The 15,767-nt window shown below is 36.1% G+C and overlaps 2 protein-coding genes across 2 annotated transcripts in view; both read right to left on the bottom strand.

Annotated features, from left to right (window-relative positions):
• Positions 1-335: 335 nt before the first annotated feature.
• LOC144442098 (uncharacterized) overlaps positions 336-15,767 on the bottom strand; it is a 55,747-nt gene continuing 40,315 nt past the window's right edge. Inside the window, 3 exon segments of the mRNA XM_078131367.1 lie at positions 336-365; positions 3,535-3,698; positions 11,833-12,395. Coding sequence (XP_077987493.1) covers positions 336-365; positions 3,535-3,698; positions 11,833-12,395 — 757 coding nt within the window.
• Positions 12,468-15,156, bottom strand: LOC144442612 (uncharacterized). The gene is made up of 3 exons (XM_078131990.1): positions 14,852-15,156; positions 12,530-13,469; positions 12,468-12,473 (listed from the first exon to the last, which is right to left on the bottom strand). The coding sequence occupies exons 1-3, from the start codon at positions 15,154-15,156 to the stop codon at positions 12,468-12,470; spliced, it is 1,251 nt and encodes a 416-aa protein (XP_077988116.1).

Below are 15,767 nucleotides of genomic sequence, written 5' to 3'. Positions count from 1 at the left end.
ATTTTTACACCCATGAGATCATAATACTATTGTATGTTTGATATTGACCCCCCCCCCATCCCCCACACATATATACACACACCGGCGATCCCTCTAGCACTACTGAACCTGAGTTCAGTTGTAGAAATTGCTAAAAATGGGTAAAATCCCAAAAAATCTAAAGTTTTATAAAATGCAGTCATACATTTTTGAAATCCTTGAAAATGTTTCAATATGTTTACATTTTCCCCTTATTTTTGTATTCCATATAATTGACCCACAGTAGTAGCTTTTAATAATATCATTAAAAATAATATTACTTTCGAGTTATTTTGAGGCTCTATAAACAGAATACTTTATTCAAATTTTTTTTCCGGCGACATTTTCTGAAACAAGAACAACAACAAGAACAACAACAATAATAATACATTCTAATCAGCGCATTACACAACAGCATCAATGCACTTTACAAAACTAAAAACAAAGGTTAAACTGAAAATGTCCTATAAACAAGCGACCTATCGGTCAGAATAGCTCAGCTGTTTTTTTTTTTTTTTTTTTTTTTATTTTGGTGACATATAGAAGTGGTTCAGTTCTTCACTATGCAGTTTTGTTTTAGCGATGTAATAAAGTGGTTACTGGTTTCATATGATGTCTCACTATAAAACACATTTTACACAGAAGTTGGTAATGTATTGTGCTTTTATACCACAGTCACCATTTTATAACAAAAATCTACTGTTATGAAAAATTGCACAAAATCTCTGAAAAAAAATGACTGGGAAATGCACACAAGAAAAAGAAAAAAAAGAGGATTTTGAGGTTGGCTATAAATAATTCCAGTGTCTTACAGCTTTAACCCTGGAAAATTTTAATGATGAATGAAATAAACTAGGGATCTAAAATAATTTTGAGGCAATTTGAATTTCAATTTTCTAACAAATTTACCAAGTCAACAACATTCAATTTGTACTAATTGTAGTAGATATATATATAGGGAAGAAATGTATTAATCGCCATCTTAGTTTCCGTACGACGACAATCCCCGCCAAGTACCCGAAAGAGAGTCATTCTCAGCCATACGTTACAGTGGTAACACTCGTTCATGTTCGATTACCTTTCATAAAGAAAACACAACGAAATGGTGATCTTTTTTTTAAATTTCTTTTCATCACAAAAACAAAATCTGTGTGATCAAAAGTGTTGTAAACTAAACCAGAAAGAATGATCGGACAGGCTAAACTCCCGCTGAACTGGAGCATGGATGTATTAGTCTCACTAATACATCCATGACTGGAGTAAGGTCCAAGCCTCGATAGTACGTGAGGAAATCGTCTCAAACTAGCGATACAACTTTCAAAATATAACTTGACATGTCTTCATTTATTAGAGTTGCACAATTCAAGACGGGTTTTCACTCGAAAAAAAAACAATTCTGTGAATAATGACACTCTGAACTCAGCGATTTCTCGGACGATGTTACCACTGTAATGTATGGCTGGCAACGACTTGCTTCCGGGTTAGTCCCTCGTGCATCCGGGTACTTGGGATTGTAGCTGTACGGAAACTCACTTGTCGTGCATTACCACATCGGTAATTTTGACGCTGTAATTTTGCCACTAATATTGATCGTACAAAAACAAAACTCCATAAATGAACCACAAAGTGCTTTCCCTTTCAAAATGTGATAATTTTAGAAAGAGTATTATCGTTTTTATTGACGACTGACTCTGTCAAAAATCGTCCCATACACTTCAGTTCAGGCATGCACGACTTCTCACTTGATCATGAGGTGCGTATACTGGAATGAACCATTCTGTAGGAGGGTGGAGAATTTGGATTTGAAGTTTACAACCCTGTTTCGAACAAATATTTGTCAATTGGGGGCACAATGCGTAGAATTAAGACTACAGCACATATTACATTGCTTGTTTGACGTCAATGGTGTCTTTTGAAAAGTTGCAGTTTACCTAAAGTCTCGCAGACTGATTTCCAATATGGCGGCGGTCATAATGTTCATTAACATATTCATTTTTTATTAAATTACAAAAAAAAATCATAAAAATTAGAAAAGAAATTGAAAATTGAAATTAACAAATCTAAGTAAGCTACCCCCTGCACATCAACACACCATATATCAAAGCAATCTGACAAGAAGTTTTCAAGGAGATGATGAAAATGACATTTTATGAAAGAAAATCATAAAAAATTGAAAATGGCACAGATCAACTTGGCATGAACAAATCTGAATAGCCTCCCCCAGGGAACATGCACACCAAATATCGAAGAATTCTGACTGTCACTTCCGGAGAAGATAATGAAAATATAAAAGTTTGACGGACATCTATGATTCACTCTACTCTCTATACTCTATACAACCTATACCTAAAGCTACGATTTCAGCTTTCGCTGACAGCGGAGCTAAAAAACAGAAAGTCCTTTAAAAAAACTATTAAAAACCTAATATCCAAGATAAAACCAAAGAGGGACTTAAAAAAATTGCCCACGTTGGGATAATAAAGTTATATTGTATTGTATTCATATGTATCTTTGTAAGGAAGATCACTATCATGAGAAAAGAAAATCTTTCAGAGGAACAAGGAAAATAAAATTAAGTATTTTATCATCTAAAATTTGTTTGGTCAGCTTGTCACACGTCTTGTTAAGTTTCTCTCTTTAGTGGGAAAATCTTGTCACAAACATCTGACCATTTGATTATATTCTGTGGATTATATAGGTAATATTTTCAGTGTGCTGCTTTGGTGAAACCTTTTCTTTAGTATAGTTTCTTTCAAGTGGATTCAGACTGTCATTTTGTTTAAACCTTTTGCAACAATCTACATAGAATGTATTCTATATTTCCAGCTTCTTTTTATATTCTATCAGACTACCACTATACTTAAAACCTTTACCACTTTCTTTACATATAACCATGCTTTCATTTGTGTGGATTTTAATGCATGTTTTCAAAGTGATACTTTTTTAAGCCCTTTACCACACTTTCTTTATATGTAAAAATGGTCTTTCATTTGTATGGATTCTTCTATGTGTATTTAGATTGCTACTGGTATGAAACCTTTTACCACACTCCTTACAAACAAATGGTCTTTCATTTGTATGGATTCTTCTATGTGCCTTTAAATGGCTACCTGAATTCAATCCTTTACCACACTCCTTACAAACAAATGGTCTTTCATTTGTATGGATTCTTGTATGTTTCTTCAGTGCACCGCTTTGCTTAAACCCTTTACCACACTCCTTACATACATAAGGTCTTTCATTTGTATGGATTCTTCTATGTGCCTTTAAATGGCTACTTGTGTTAAACCCTTTACCACACTCCTTACAAACAAATGGTCTTTCATTTGTATGGCTTCTTCTATGTGTCTTTAAATTGCCCCTCAAATTAAACCCTTTACCACACTCCCCACATACAAATGGTCTTTTATTTGTATGGATTCTTCTATGTCTCTTTAAATCGCTACTGCTATTAAACCCTTTACCACACTCCCCACATACAAATGGTCTTTCATTTGTATGGATTCTTCTATGTACCTTTAAATCGCTACTGCTATTAAACCCTTTACCACACTCCTTACATACATATGGTCTTTCAGTTGTATGGATTCTTCTATGTGCCTTTAAATTGTCACTCCTATTAAATGCTTTACCACACTCTTTACATACAAACGGTCTTTCGTTTGTATGGATTCTTATGTGTGCCTTTAAACTGCCATTTCTACTGACTCCTTTACCACACTCCTTACATACAAATAGTCTTTTATTTGTATGGATTCTTCTATGTACCTTTAAATCGCTACTGCTATGAAACCCTTTACCACACTCCTTACAAACATATGATCTTTCATTTGTATGGATTTTTCTATGTATCTTTAAATTGTCACTCGTATTAAATCCTTTACAACACTCTGTACATACAAATGGTCTTTTATTTGTGTCTTTCTCCAAATCACTACTTGTAGGAGAACCTTTACCAATCTCTGTGTGTCCAAATGACTTTTTCCTTCTCAATGTCATACAGTGATTTTCAACATTACTTTGTTTGTTGTTTGGGTTTACTGAAGTTTTACACATCGTGTTGTCTTTATCATTAATATCTGAGTATGAACTATCTATCCTTTCAACAGTATCTCCATGCAATGTGACTTTAATTACTTGAGTTGTAAACGGTTCACTTATGAGACTTTCTGCAATAACAGGCCTATGTTCATTCCTGTCCTCATACTCTAAGCACTGAGATTGTTTGTTTGTCGGTTGATTATCATCACTTTCTTCTTTCTCTATTGTTATAGAGTTCACCACATCATCACCTGTCCTTGTATTTTGTGCCAAACCTGTATCAACAGAATTGCTAGGAGAGCCATGATTGTTTGTTTCACATTCACTTGCCCAGTCTGGTACAGTTTCAGAATGGTTTTCTGTTCTTAATAGTTGGTGATTATCAGCTGAGTAGAAGTCGGTTCCAAGTTCTTGGCCTGCCATCACCTCCTCTGAGTCTTGATGATACTGGTCATATATGGTTTCTGTTGGCACACATCTATCCTGTCCAGTTGTAACCTCCACTGTGGTTTGAAGATACTGTCCATCTATGGTTTCTGATGTCACATGTTTGTCCTGTCCACTTGTCAACTCCTCTGAGTCTTGTTGATAGTGGTCATCTATGGTTTCTGATGTCACATGTTTGTCATGTCCACTTGTCAACTCCTCTGAGTCTTGTTTATACTGATCATCTCTGGTTTCTGATGTCACATATCTATCCTGTCCACTTGTCATCTCCTCTGTGACTTGTTGATACTGGTCATCTATGGTTTCTGATTTCATATATCTATTAGTAAAACATGGGTAGAAATGTTACATGTTATGTAGATTGGTTTGTACCTTATTTTTGTGTAATGACAGACATGAGTCAATGACCACAGTGCAATTTAAGCTTATTTGACATACATGTTCAGGGGAGAGTACTTGTAAAATTTGTACAAGTTTTGCAGAAATTCATGGACAACTTACTGTGAGATATGGCATTTGTTTAAGTGCATCCTTGATAGCAAGCTCAAGTCTGTGGGCAAAATAACGAACAACTACCAAATGGGGTACATCAGTTTTCAACCTTGCAGCTACTCCAGAGATTTTACCCATCATAACACTTGCACCGTCAAAACTTGATGCCACTAAATCGTTTTTTCCATGTTTTTCTCTCTAGATTATTTTCCATTGCTTCTATCAGAGCACCGATAATAGACTGAGCATCAGCTTTAATAAGTGGTTTGAATGTGACAAACTTATATGTAGGTCTTCCATTCTGTATGAGGTATGAAATGTATGAGGTTTTTTCCACGATAGCCAACATGCACGTCGTGCACCTTTGTTTTGAAATCTACCTGCACTGGGCAAAATTAACGTGCATAGTAGCATGGTGCACCCGTGTATTTCGAGCACTGGAATACCGACTCATTAGCATAAATTAGCATATATTTACATAACAAAATAATTGTTTTTCTGTGTAACTTAATGATAAAATTATAGTACGTGACAATATTAAAGAAAAGTGGTACATACACTATGACTGTGAAATACATCCAAATGCTACAACACTGAATTCTTCCTGGTTTACCAAGGTGTGTACTTAGCCATGCATCATGGACTATGTACCTTTTTTGCTGAGGTTGGGAAACCCCAGGGAACAGAAAGGATTTTACCTGCATGATGCCCTTAACTAAAGTACTCCATTATGTACATTGTAGTCGTGATTCCATTTGGTCCTCATTACATTCACTACATTCGTCCCAGTTCATCTCATCCCAATTTCATTTTGTCCCACTTTCAACTTGTCCCAATCATTTACAAATTTAAAAGATGAATGTCGCAATTCCTCTGCAATATCCTTGAAAGTCTTTCATGTAGTGAAACAATTACCGCAGTAGTAATAGTCATGGTATTTTTTAATTTTCTTTCAGTAATTATTGAGTTTTTTGAAATTTGGGACAAGTTGAAATAGGGAATTCAATAGTTGACATATACGGTATAAATGCGTCTTAGGGGAGAACCATATGATTTCTGGGAGAGGGTATGGAGGAAGTAGGGATGGGAGCAAATTTGTTTTTCCAGTCAGAGTGACAGCAAATTTTTCTTCTACTGTCAGTCCTGCATCAATTTTTTTTTTCAAATGGAGTAGCAGTGCAATTTTTTTTTAATTAGTCATTAAGTTTGTAATGCGTTGTTCATACCTATACCACGTCACAATGGTTCACAACAGTACCTCTAAATAACTTGTTCTGTGCAAGTAGAAGAATTAGCAGTTAATATGAAAGACGTCTGTCTACCAACTGCTACTTAAATTTGTATGTACAAAAGATGACTGGTAAAATATCCCTGAGGAGCTGACTGATCTGGGGAGTGCTGTACTCCTGACCCCTGTGAATTGCTTTCCTTTAAGCCATCATAGTATTACCAGGAACCAGGAGAAAATATATTTATAAGAGATTTATATTGAAAGAAAAAAATAATTGATTTTAACACTAGTTTATTGACTCCTGTCTTGTTTTTTAAATTGTCTTAATTTACAGAAGCCAAATAGTCCCCTTCAGATATTGACTGTGTAATTGAGATATTGCAACAAAAATCCTGAAATATGTTTTCTTGGGTCAGAAAAGGAAAGGAAAACTTTGTGTGCACTTGGGTTTAAAGCAGAGCTATATAGTGCATGCTTTAACGATATGTGCTGGGAAAAAAACAGGAATTTATACTTATATTAAAAACATTTGTGCCGCCTATGGTGCCGCGACGCCAAAGAATACATGACAATAAGGTTTCCAAATTTGCTCACTTCTGGTGCATTGTGACAATTTTTTTTTCAACTTCTGTTAGGACAATTTTTTTCTCAAGCCATTACAGCCTACAGGATCAATTTTTTTTTCTGGTTCACCTGGAAACAATTTTTTCCCCTCAAAATCCTCCATACCCCCCCCCCCCGAAATAAAATGATTCTCCCCTAACGTTCTATGATCAGCGTCGATGCGATGTGACATTGCACTGAAAAAAAGTCGCCGTCATTCTGCCATTTTTCGTGAAATAAATGAACAAATGCAGACCATAAATTAAACTGACTTACTTTATCGTTATAGACGTAGTCTGTGATATATCATCACTTAGGGTGTCATACTCTGTCGATGTCTCCATTTTGACTTGTCTCTGGCTAGCACCACGGGAGAGGTAGCCATGGCTGCGGTCACCATCTTGTTGTTGACAATCAGTTGGGAAACATTCCTCACAATACTGTCTGTGAATTTTTATAATATGTAAAGCAAACACACTACTTGGAACTTCTGAGTAGCCAATAGCTTTACTGTTATGCCAAACATCGTACGCAACATCCAGATCGATCAATGTATTGTTTGCACTGACGGGCGCCGCCATGTTTGATCGAAGTAAACTGTGGTGTATTGTGGGGGATAGTTGGCACTCGCCAGGCAAGCTCGGATTCATATTGAGTAAATTCGATTCGCGCAGATTGAGACTGACAGAGACAGAATGACAGATAAAGAAACACGTATTAGATAGATACACAGACAGATTTTATAAAAAAAATGCATTTTATAACCAAATTTGCTGAGTAATGTTGTCACTATTTCATGAACAATTCTTAATGTACATATCCTCAGAAACATACCTACCACATTTCAAACCAATGTACCTCGCAATAGTTTTATAGTTCAATATTTTTGTCTTAAAATACCTTTATAGATCGAATTTGTACGAGAGCGATGGATAGCATGTCAAGAATAATTCTTTATTGACACTTGCTGTGACAACTCCAACATATTAATTTCAAAACTTTGCTTACTTACAGTAGTTTGAAAGATTTAATTATTTTGTTACACACACGCACATAACCATGCGTACAGCACACCTGTAGATTAAACTCATGGTCAGTTGAGTTGTGCTAAAAAAATGAATTATAATCTAAGAAAATGTGCCTGCTGGGGGCATTCTGGATAACAGTTGGAAGACAACTTTTTCAATTTGCTTGTTGTTAAATGGTATATGCACGTCAGTAGTTGATGTGACTACCTGGTGATATGGGGTCGTATGGGCTTATTAGTCAAGGTATCGCTTGACGCCCAATGTCGATAAACGCACTGCGGAGAGTAGAATACAATTTAAACCACAACGGGTTACGTTTAATTTCTTAAATCAAACATTAACAACACAATAATAAGTAGCTACCTGTACGATGTAGTACTAACAAAATAAAAGGGGAATAAATAAATCATCAATACTATCCTAAATAGGCTCTCTGCACGCAAACCGATACCCGTCAGATTAGAGAACTGTCACCCAAACCCAATAAGAAGGTGCAATTGATGTCCAGCGTTGTTTACTTTAAAATGATGGACGGAGATATGGAAACGATATGTGGCAAGACAAGAGGGTACCTTAGGCTACTTAAAACGAAAGTTGCTCCATTGTCGGATTTTATTTGGTTACATTTAGACCCATGGATATACCCAAAAAATGAAATGTACGTTACTGTCCCGATGCCAAAGTAACTAGAGAATTGATAAGAAATTTGTACTGAAATATTGAAGGAAACCTAAGCGGTTTGTTTAAATAAGGTCACGAATATGCTAACTTGTTTATCATGGAAAGCGATTCACACATTGTTCCAAATATAATTTTTTTATATACAATAATGTGGTTGTCCCTAGGTCGCGCGAAATGTGTGTTACCGAAAATCAACAGCAACTGATGACATATAATTTTGTACCTGATATATACAAAATATGACTCTAAATATTCGATACATATCCAGGAATTCGCGGTACATGTTGAGAATGTCATACATTGACAGTTCGCAATGCCAATGCGTTGCAAAGGTATGTAAGTGGCAGAGTAATTTTTGTAGGGAAATGTACGTTCGTTACTCCCTATATATTTGTTATCGATCAGAAAATGGGTAACAGACATAGATAGACATATAGAGGACTTAAGCTTACATAAGCTGACACAGTAATAGTATAGTCACGCACTTGCTGGTCAATTTGGAGTGGAATATCTGTGAAAAAATGTACGTTACTGAAATGTACGTTACTGAGTTCACGATTTGAAGGAGAAAAAACGTAAACAAACTTATTCTAGGGATATCACGTGTTTACTGTCGTCTGCCATTTCAGTGAGTCCCAGCAAGCCACGCAGAATAGGTCTGTGTTCAATTTATATCGCCATTCAGACGCACATTTTCACAGCTTGTGAGGTATGTTGCAAGTTTTTTTTTCATGGCCGCAGCAGTAGAAATACTTACTGACAAAGATGTATATATTTTGGAAGGTAATATTCAAGTCTATGTTGCATTCCAATCTGATTAAAATCCGATGTAGATGTCGGCTAATCGTGCATTGCTATCTTACCATCGTTATTTAGCTTGAATTGACCTTCTTGGTACATGTTTACGTTTTTAGCCTGATTAGAGGAGGCGATCAGGCTAAAAAATGTAAACATGTACTACGAAGGTCAATTCAAGCTAAATAACGATGGTAAGATAGCAATGCACGATTAGCCGACATTTACATCGGATTTTAATCAGATTGACACATACATGTACACAAACAGACAGAGAGACAGTCAAACAGACAGACAGACAGACAGACAGACACCCGGCGATCCCTATAGCACTACTGAACCTCAGTTAAGTTGCGCTAAAAATAGCCTCAATTGCCGTTGTAGCACAACTGTATATTTTTTTAATGATTATGAACACTTTATAGGTGTTCATTTACTGAATGACTACCCAGTTGCCTATCCAACCCGTCATTATCTTTGCAATATACACCGTTGCTATGAAAATGGTCTTGTTGCTTAACATATTTGCATACCTTTTTATTATCTTTGCAATATACATGATCATTTGGCTGTTGCTATGGGCGTACGTGTGGTCGTGTTGCTAGGCATATTTGCATACACTTTTTGAATGTTTGTTCACTTGTCTAAGTACCCGTGTTGCTATTGCCATCTGGCTGTTGCTATGGGTGTGTTCATGGTTGCTAGGGAAATTTGCATACAATTTTTGAAAGTTTACTCATTTGCCTACCAGATGATTTTAAATGAGCAAAATATAGTTGTTCGGTTGTTGCTAAGGGGGTGGTCATGGTTGCTAGGGCCAATTTTGACATGTTTTCAAGAAAATCTGCAGCATAACACTTTCCAAAACATCTCATAATTTGAACAGTCTCACTGACCCGAGTACTTTTCGATATATAAGTTTTTTACCAAGAATTCACATTCTTACACCTTATTTGCATATCACTGATGGGATTATCATGGCCGGTAGATTTCTTAATCTAAATACGCCTGAAAATGTTCCCACCAAATTTCAGACCAATCTGCCCAGTCGTTTTTGAGATTAAGTTTTTTTTACTTAAAAAAATAACACTTTTTAACCCAAAACAGACTCTTTGTAGCATATGAATGAACTTCATGTTTTAATCATAGACACTCTATAATTTAATTAAGCAGTGCTAATAGTAAAAGCAGTGTTTCCAAGCAACCTCAGACAGAGGGTAATCTTCATGCCATTGACATTGACATGTGAAGTAGCCCATAAAAGATTTAATGGTTTTATTGCATCAATACACAAGAAGTTGAAGAACCTTTCATTTGTGGGCCAAGTCAAAGCCCTGTTTCACACGAGGGATTTTTTGCATATTGCTAAAGGGATAATCATGTAATTAATATCACTTGATCCATGCATCACCAGAAACATCGCTGTGAAATATCAGCCAAATCAACAAAGTACTTTGGAATTATAGACTTTTGACTAAAAAAACCCACATTTTTAGCCCTAATTTGCATACTTCTTATGGTATGAACAAATCTTACTTTAGATCCCTTAAAGAACGTTCCCACCAAATTTCAGACCAGTCTACCCAGTCGTTTTGGAGTTTAAGTCTTTTGACCAAAAATCACATTTTGTGACCCAAAACGCACATCCATGAAGCAACCATTTCCATTTGAAAATTTTTTCATTAGAACGCCATAAGTAATGTCCCTGCCAAATATCAAGCCAATGGCGGTTTTTGACTTTAAGTCGTTTACATACATACACACACACACATGCACGTACGCGCACACGCACATGCACACACACACACAGATGCCGGATGATGCCTATAGCACTAATGAACCTCAGTTCATTGTGCTAATAAAAACCAAGGAAAAATTACCCAAATTATGCTAATTAGAGTAATCAATATGCACACATTTATTATTTTTTATGAGATTGTCCAGACATTTGGAAAATAATACCTTGAAAAACCAGACAAAATCCATACTTTTGCCAAACTGTAACATTTTGTTTTACTTAATATGTATCATTGTAAGGAAGATCACTATCATGAGAAAAGAAAATCTATCAGAGGAACCACAGGGAAAACGACAAATAATCAATTTTGATTCCTCCATTAGTCGGATCAGTGGATTTTTACACACTAGCAAGCTACTAATTAATTCAAAGCTGATAAACTAAGATAAGACAGTGATATCAGGTAGGGAATAGAATGAAAAAAACTGAGAGGAAACAGTATTTAAAACTTTATTTGAAATATACAGAAAATAGTATTAGAAATCTGGAAAATTGCGAGAACAAAATTGATTATTTGTCCTTTTCCCTGTGGAAGAACATGGACAATGAAATTAAATGTTTATCATCTTAAATTTGTTTGGTCAGCTTGTCACACGTCTTGTCGGGCAGTCACTTTCCTTTAACCTTTTGCAACAATCTACATAGAATGTATTTCTTTATATGTAAAAATGGTCTTTTATTTGTATGGATTCTTCTATGTGTATTTAAATTGCTACTGGTATGAAACCCTTTACCACACTCCTTACATACAAACGGTCTTTCATTTGTATGGATTCTTCTATGTGCCTTTAAATGGCTACCTGTACTCAATCCTTTACCACACTCCTTACATACATAAGGTCTTTCATTTGTATGGATTCTTCTATGTGTCTTTAAATGGCTACTTGTGTTAAACCCTTTACCACACTCCTTACAAACAAATGGTCTTTCATTTGTATGGATTCTTGTATGTGTCGTCAGCGCACCTCTTTGCTTAAACCCTTTACCACACTCCTTACATACATAAGGTCTTTCATTTGTATGGATTCTTCTATGTGCCTTTAAATGGCTACTTGTGTTAAACCCTTTACCACACTCCTTACAAACAAATGGTCTTTCATTTGTGTGGATTCTTGTATGTGTCTTCAGTGTACTGCTTTGCTTAAACCCTTTACCACACTCCTTACATACATAAGGTCTTTCATTTGTATGGATTCTTCTATGTGTCTTTAAGGGGCTACTTGTATTAAACCCTTTACCACACTCTTTACATACAAATGGTCTTTTATTTGTGTCTTTCTTCAAATCACTACTTGTAGGAGAACCTTTACTAATCTCTGTGTGTCCAAATGACTTATTCCTTCTCAATGTCATACAGTGATTTTCAGCATTACTATGTTTGTTGTTTGGGTTTACTGAAGTTTTACACATTATGTTGTCTTTTTCATTAATGTCTGAATATGAACTATCTATCCTTTCAACAGTATCTCCATGTAATGTGACATTCATTATTTGAGATGGAAACGGATCACTTATGAGACTTTCTGCAATAACAGCCCTGTGGTCATTCCTGTCCTCATATTCTAAGGACTGAGATTGTTTGTTTGTTGGTTGATTATCATCACTTTCTTCTTTCTCTATTGTTATGGAGTTCATCATATCATCACCTGTACTTGTATTTTGTGCAAAACCTGTATCAACAGAATAGCCAGGAGAGTCAAGATTCTTTGTTCCACATTCACTTGCCCAGTCTGGTAGAGTTTCGGAATGGTTTTCTGTTCTTAATAGTTGGTGATTATCAGCTGAGTAGAAGTCGGTTCCAAGTTCTTGGCCTGCCATCACCTCCTCTGAATCTTGTTGATACTGATCATCTATGGTTTCTGATTTCACATGTTTGTCCTGTCCAGTTGTAACCTCCTGTGAGTCTTGTTGATACTGGCCATCTATGGTTTCTGATTTCACATATCTATTCTGTCCAGTTGTCATCTCCTCTGTGTCTTGTTGATACTGGTCATTTGTGATTTCTGATGTCACATATCTATCCTGTTCAGTTGTCATTGTCACATGTTTGTCCTGTCCACTTGCCAGCTCCTCTGAGTCTTGTTGATACTGGCCATCTATGGTTTCTGATTTCACATATCTATCCTGTCCAGTTGTTACCTCCTGTGAGTCTTGTTGATACTGGCCATCTATGGTTTCTGATTTCACATATCTATCCTGTCCAGTTGTTACCTCCTGTGAGTCTTGTTGATACTGGCCATCTATGGTTTCTGATTTCACATGTTTGTCCTGTCCAGTTGTTACCTCCTGTGAGTCTTGTTGATACTGGTCATCTATGGTTTCTGATTTCATATATCTATTGGTAAAACATGGGTAGAAATGTTAAAGAAATAACTGACATGTTAGATTGGTTTGTACCTCAGAAAAGAGTAAAATATCACTTTTGAATAATACATCGTTTTCATACATCCTTCTGTGATTTGCTTAGACCATGTCACATGGTACAATATATGAACTATTGACCCATATAGACCATAATTTACATATGCAATGGCCACTGTTATATTTCCAATTTTAAGTAAATTATTTATGTTGTATGGGAGTCCTATCGGACAAATGAAGGCTTTCATTATACATTTGAGAGCACTTGGATGACTAACTAAGACTATACATGTATACTGTATACCACAATATTACAACGCATACTTATTTTTGTGTAACGACAGACATGAGTCAATAACCAAAGTGTAATTTAATCTCATTTGTGGCTCACACTAAGGGCTAACATTGTGAACACAGTATTTTTTGGTTTAATAGTAATGTTGAAGTGACATACATTGGCACTGATATCATTGACATATTTATACAATTATATGGGCTACATTTACATGACAAAAAGTATGGTAACACCTGAAAAGCTAAGAAATTCCTCCCCTTCCAGTGTTTGCCCCATGATTTGTTGATAAGATATCGACATATTACCATAAATTAGCATAAATTTATGAGACGAATAATTATATTCCTAGATAACTTAATGATAAAATTAAAGTACATCACAATATCAGACAAAAGTATTACTAGTACCTACACTATGACTGTGAAATACATGTAAATGCGCCAACACTGAATTCCTGCTGCTTTACCAAGGTGTGTACTTAGCCATGCATCATGGACTACAGCTTTTATGCTGAGGTTGGGAAAGCACGGTAACAGAAAGGACTTTATCTGCATCATCGAAGAAGGGTCAACTACCGTACAGACCATGGGATGTATCGCCAATGTCTTCCCTGCTAACCTACCCTAATACCGGGGTCAATAACCTTGACAAACCGGACACTTAGCTAACTGACCTTTAAAGCAATTTATTATACCAATTTCACAAAATAATCAAGTGTGAACCAGCTTTGGAAAATGGTTCCTTTTATTAACAAACTCGAATTAACAACCCTGTGGTTATATGGTAAACGCAATGTCATACACTTATTTAATATTGATGGTGTTCGGAGACCCCTTCCCTTTATTACCGCCCAAATTTAGCTGATTTCTGCACATCACAACAATTTTTTTTAACTTTCTGTCTGTTTGAACATTTTTTCTCTCAAGCTATTACGATTATGGGATCAAATTATTCGTTTTCCTCCATCCAACGCCATATTTTTTTCTCTCAACCCCCCCCCCCGAAATCAAATGGTTCACCCCGAAATGAACAAATGCAGATCATAAATTAAACTGACATACTTCATTGTAATAGACGTAGACTGTGATATATCATCACTAAGGGTGTCATACTCTGTCGATGTCTCCATTTTGACTTGTCTCTGGCTAACACCACGGGAGAGGTAGCCATGACTGCGGTCACCATCTTGTTGTTGACAATCAGTTGGGAAACATTCCTCACAGTACTGTCTGTGAATTTGTATAATATGTAAAGCAAACACACTACTTGGAACTTCTGAGTAGCCAATAGCTTTACTGTTATGCCAAACATCGTACGCAACATCTAGATCGATCAGTGTATTGTTAGCACTGATGGGCGCCGCCATGTTTGATCGAAGTAAACCGTGGTGTCTTGTGGGATAGTGGCACTCGCCAGGCAAGCTTGGATTCATATTGAGTAAATTCGATTCGCGCAGATTGAGACTGACAGAGACAGGATGACAGATAAAGAAACACGTAATATCATAACTAGGCAAAGCCCATAAGCTCGCGCAGGGTATATCCATTTGTGACCGGCTGCCTGCGCCAGGGTTGATACACTTGATTTGAGTCATTTTCCAGGGTTATTGACCATCAAAACTTATTTTATTGAATGACATCTAATTCTCTGACATGGACGAGAAGTAAAGAAAGTCAACACTCTATGCAGTTGTTGGTTTCAAAAACCATCAGAGCCATTATATTAATAGTGTTCATTTTCAATCAGCCAACTTATCATAGACCCTCCACCAACGTACGTTAGTCTTTGGACAAATGTTTTGTTGACATGTTGCCGAACATCACGATTTCTCAATTCAACTCGATGATTTAGGAATGTTACTGTACCAACAAACATAGGAAAGTAGTTATTCTTTTCAGAACATGTAAAAAAATCAATTACTGACAATATAAATGTCAAAACTCATTTCCATAACCTGGATATCAAACTGCGCTGTGC

This window comes from Glandiceps talaboti, chromosome 11 (genome assembly GCF_964340395.1).
Source record: "Glandiceps talaboti chromosome 11, keGlaTala1.1, whole genome shotgun sequence".
NCBI lineage: Eukaryota > Metazoa > Hemichordata > Enteropneusta > Spengelidae > Glandiceps > Glandiceps talaboti.
This window is presented reverse-complemented; position numbering and strand designations above follow the sequence as displayed.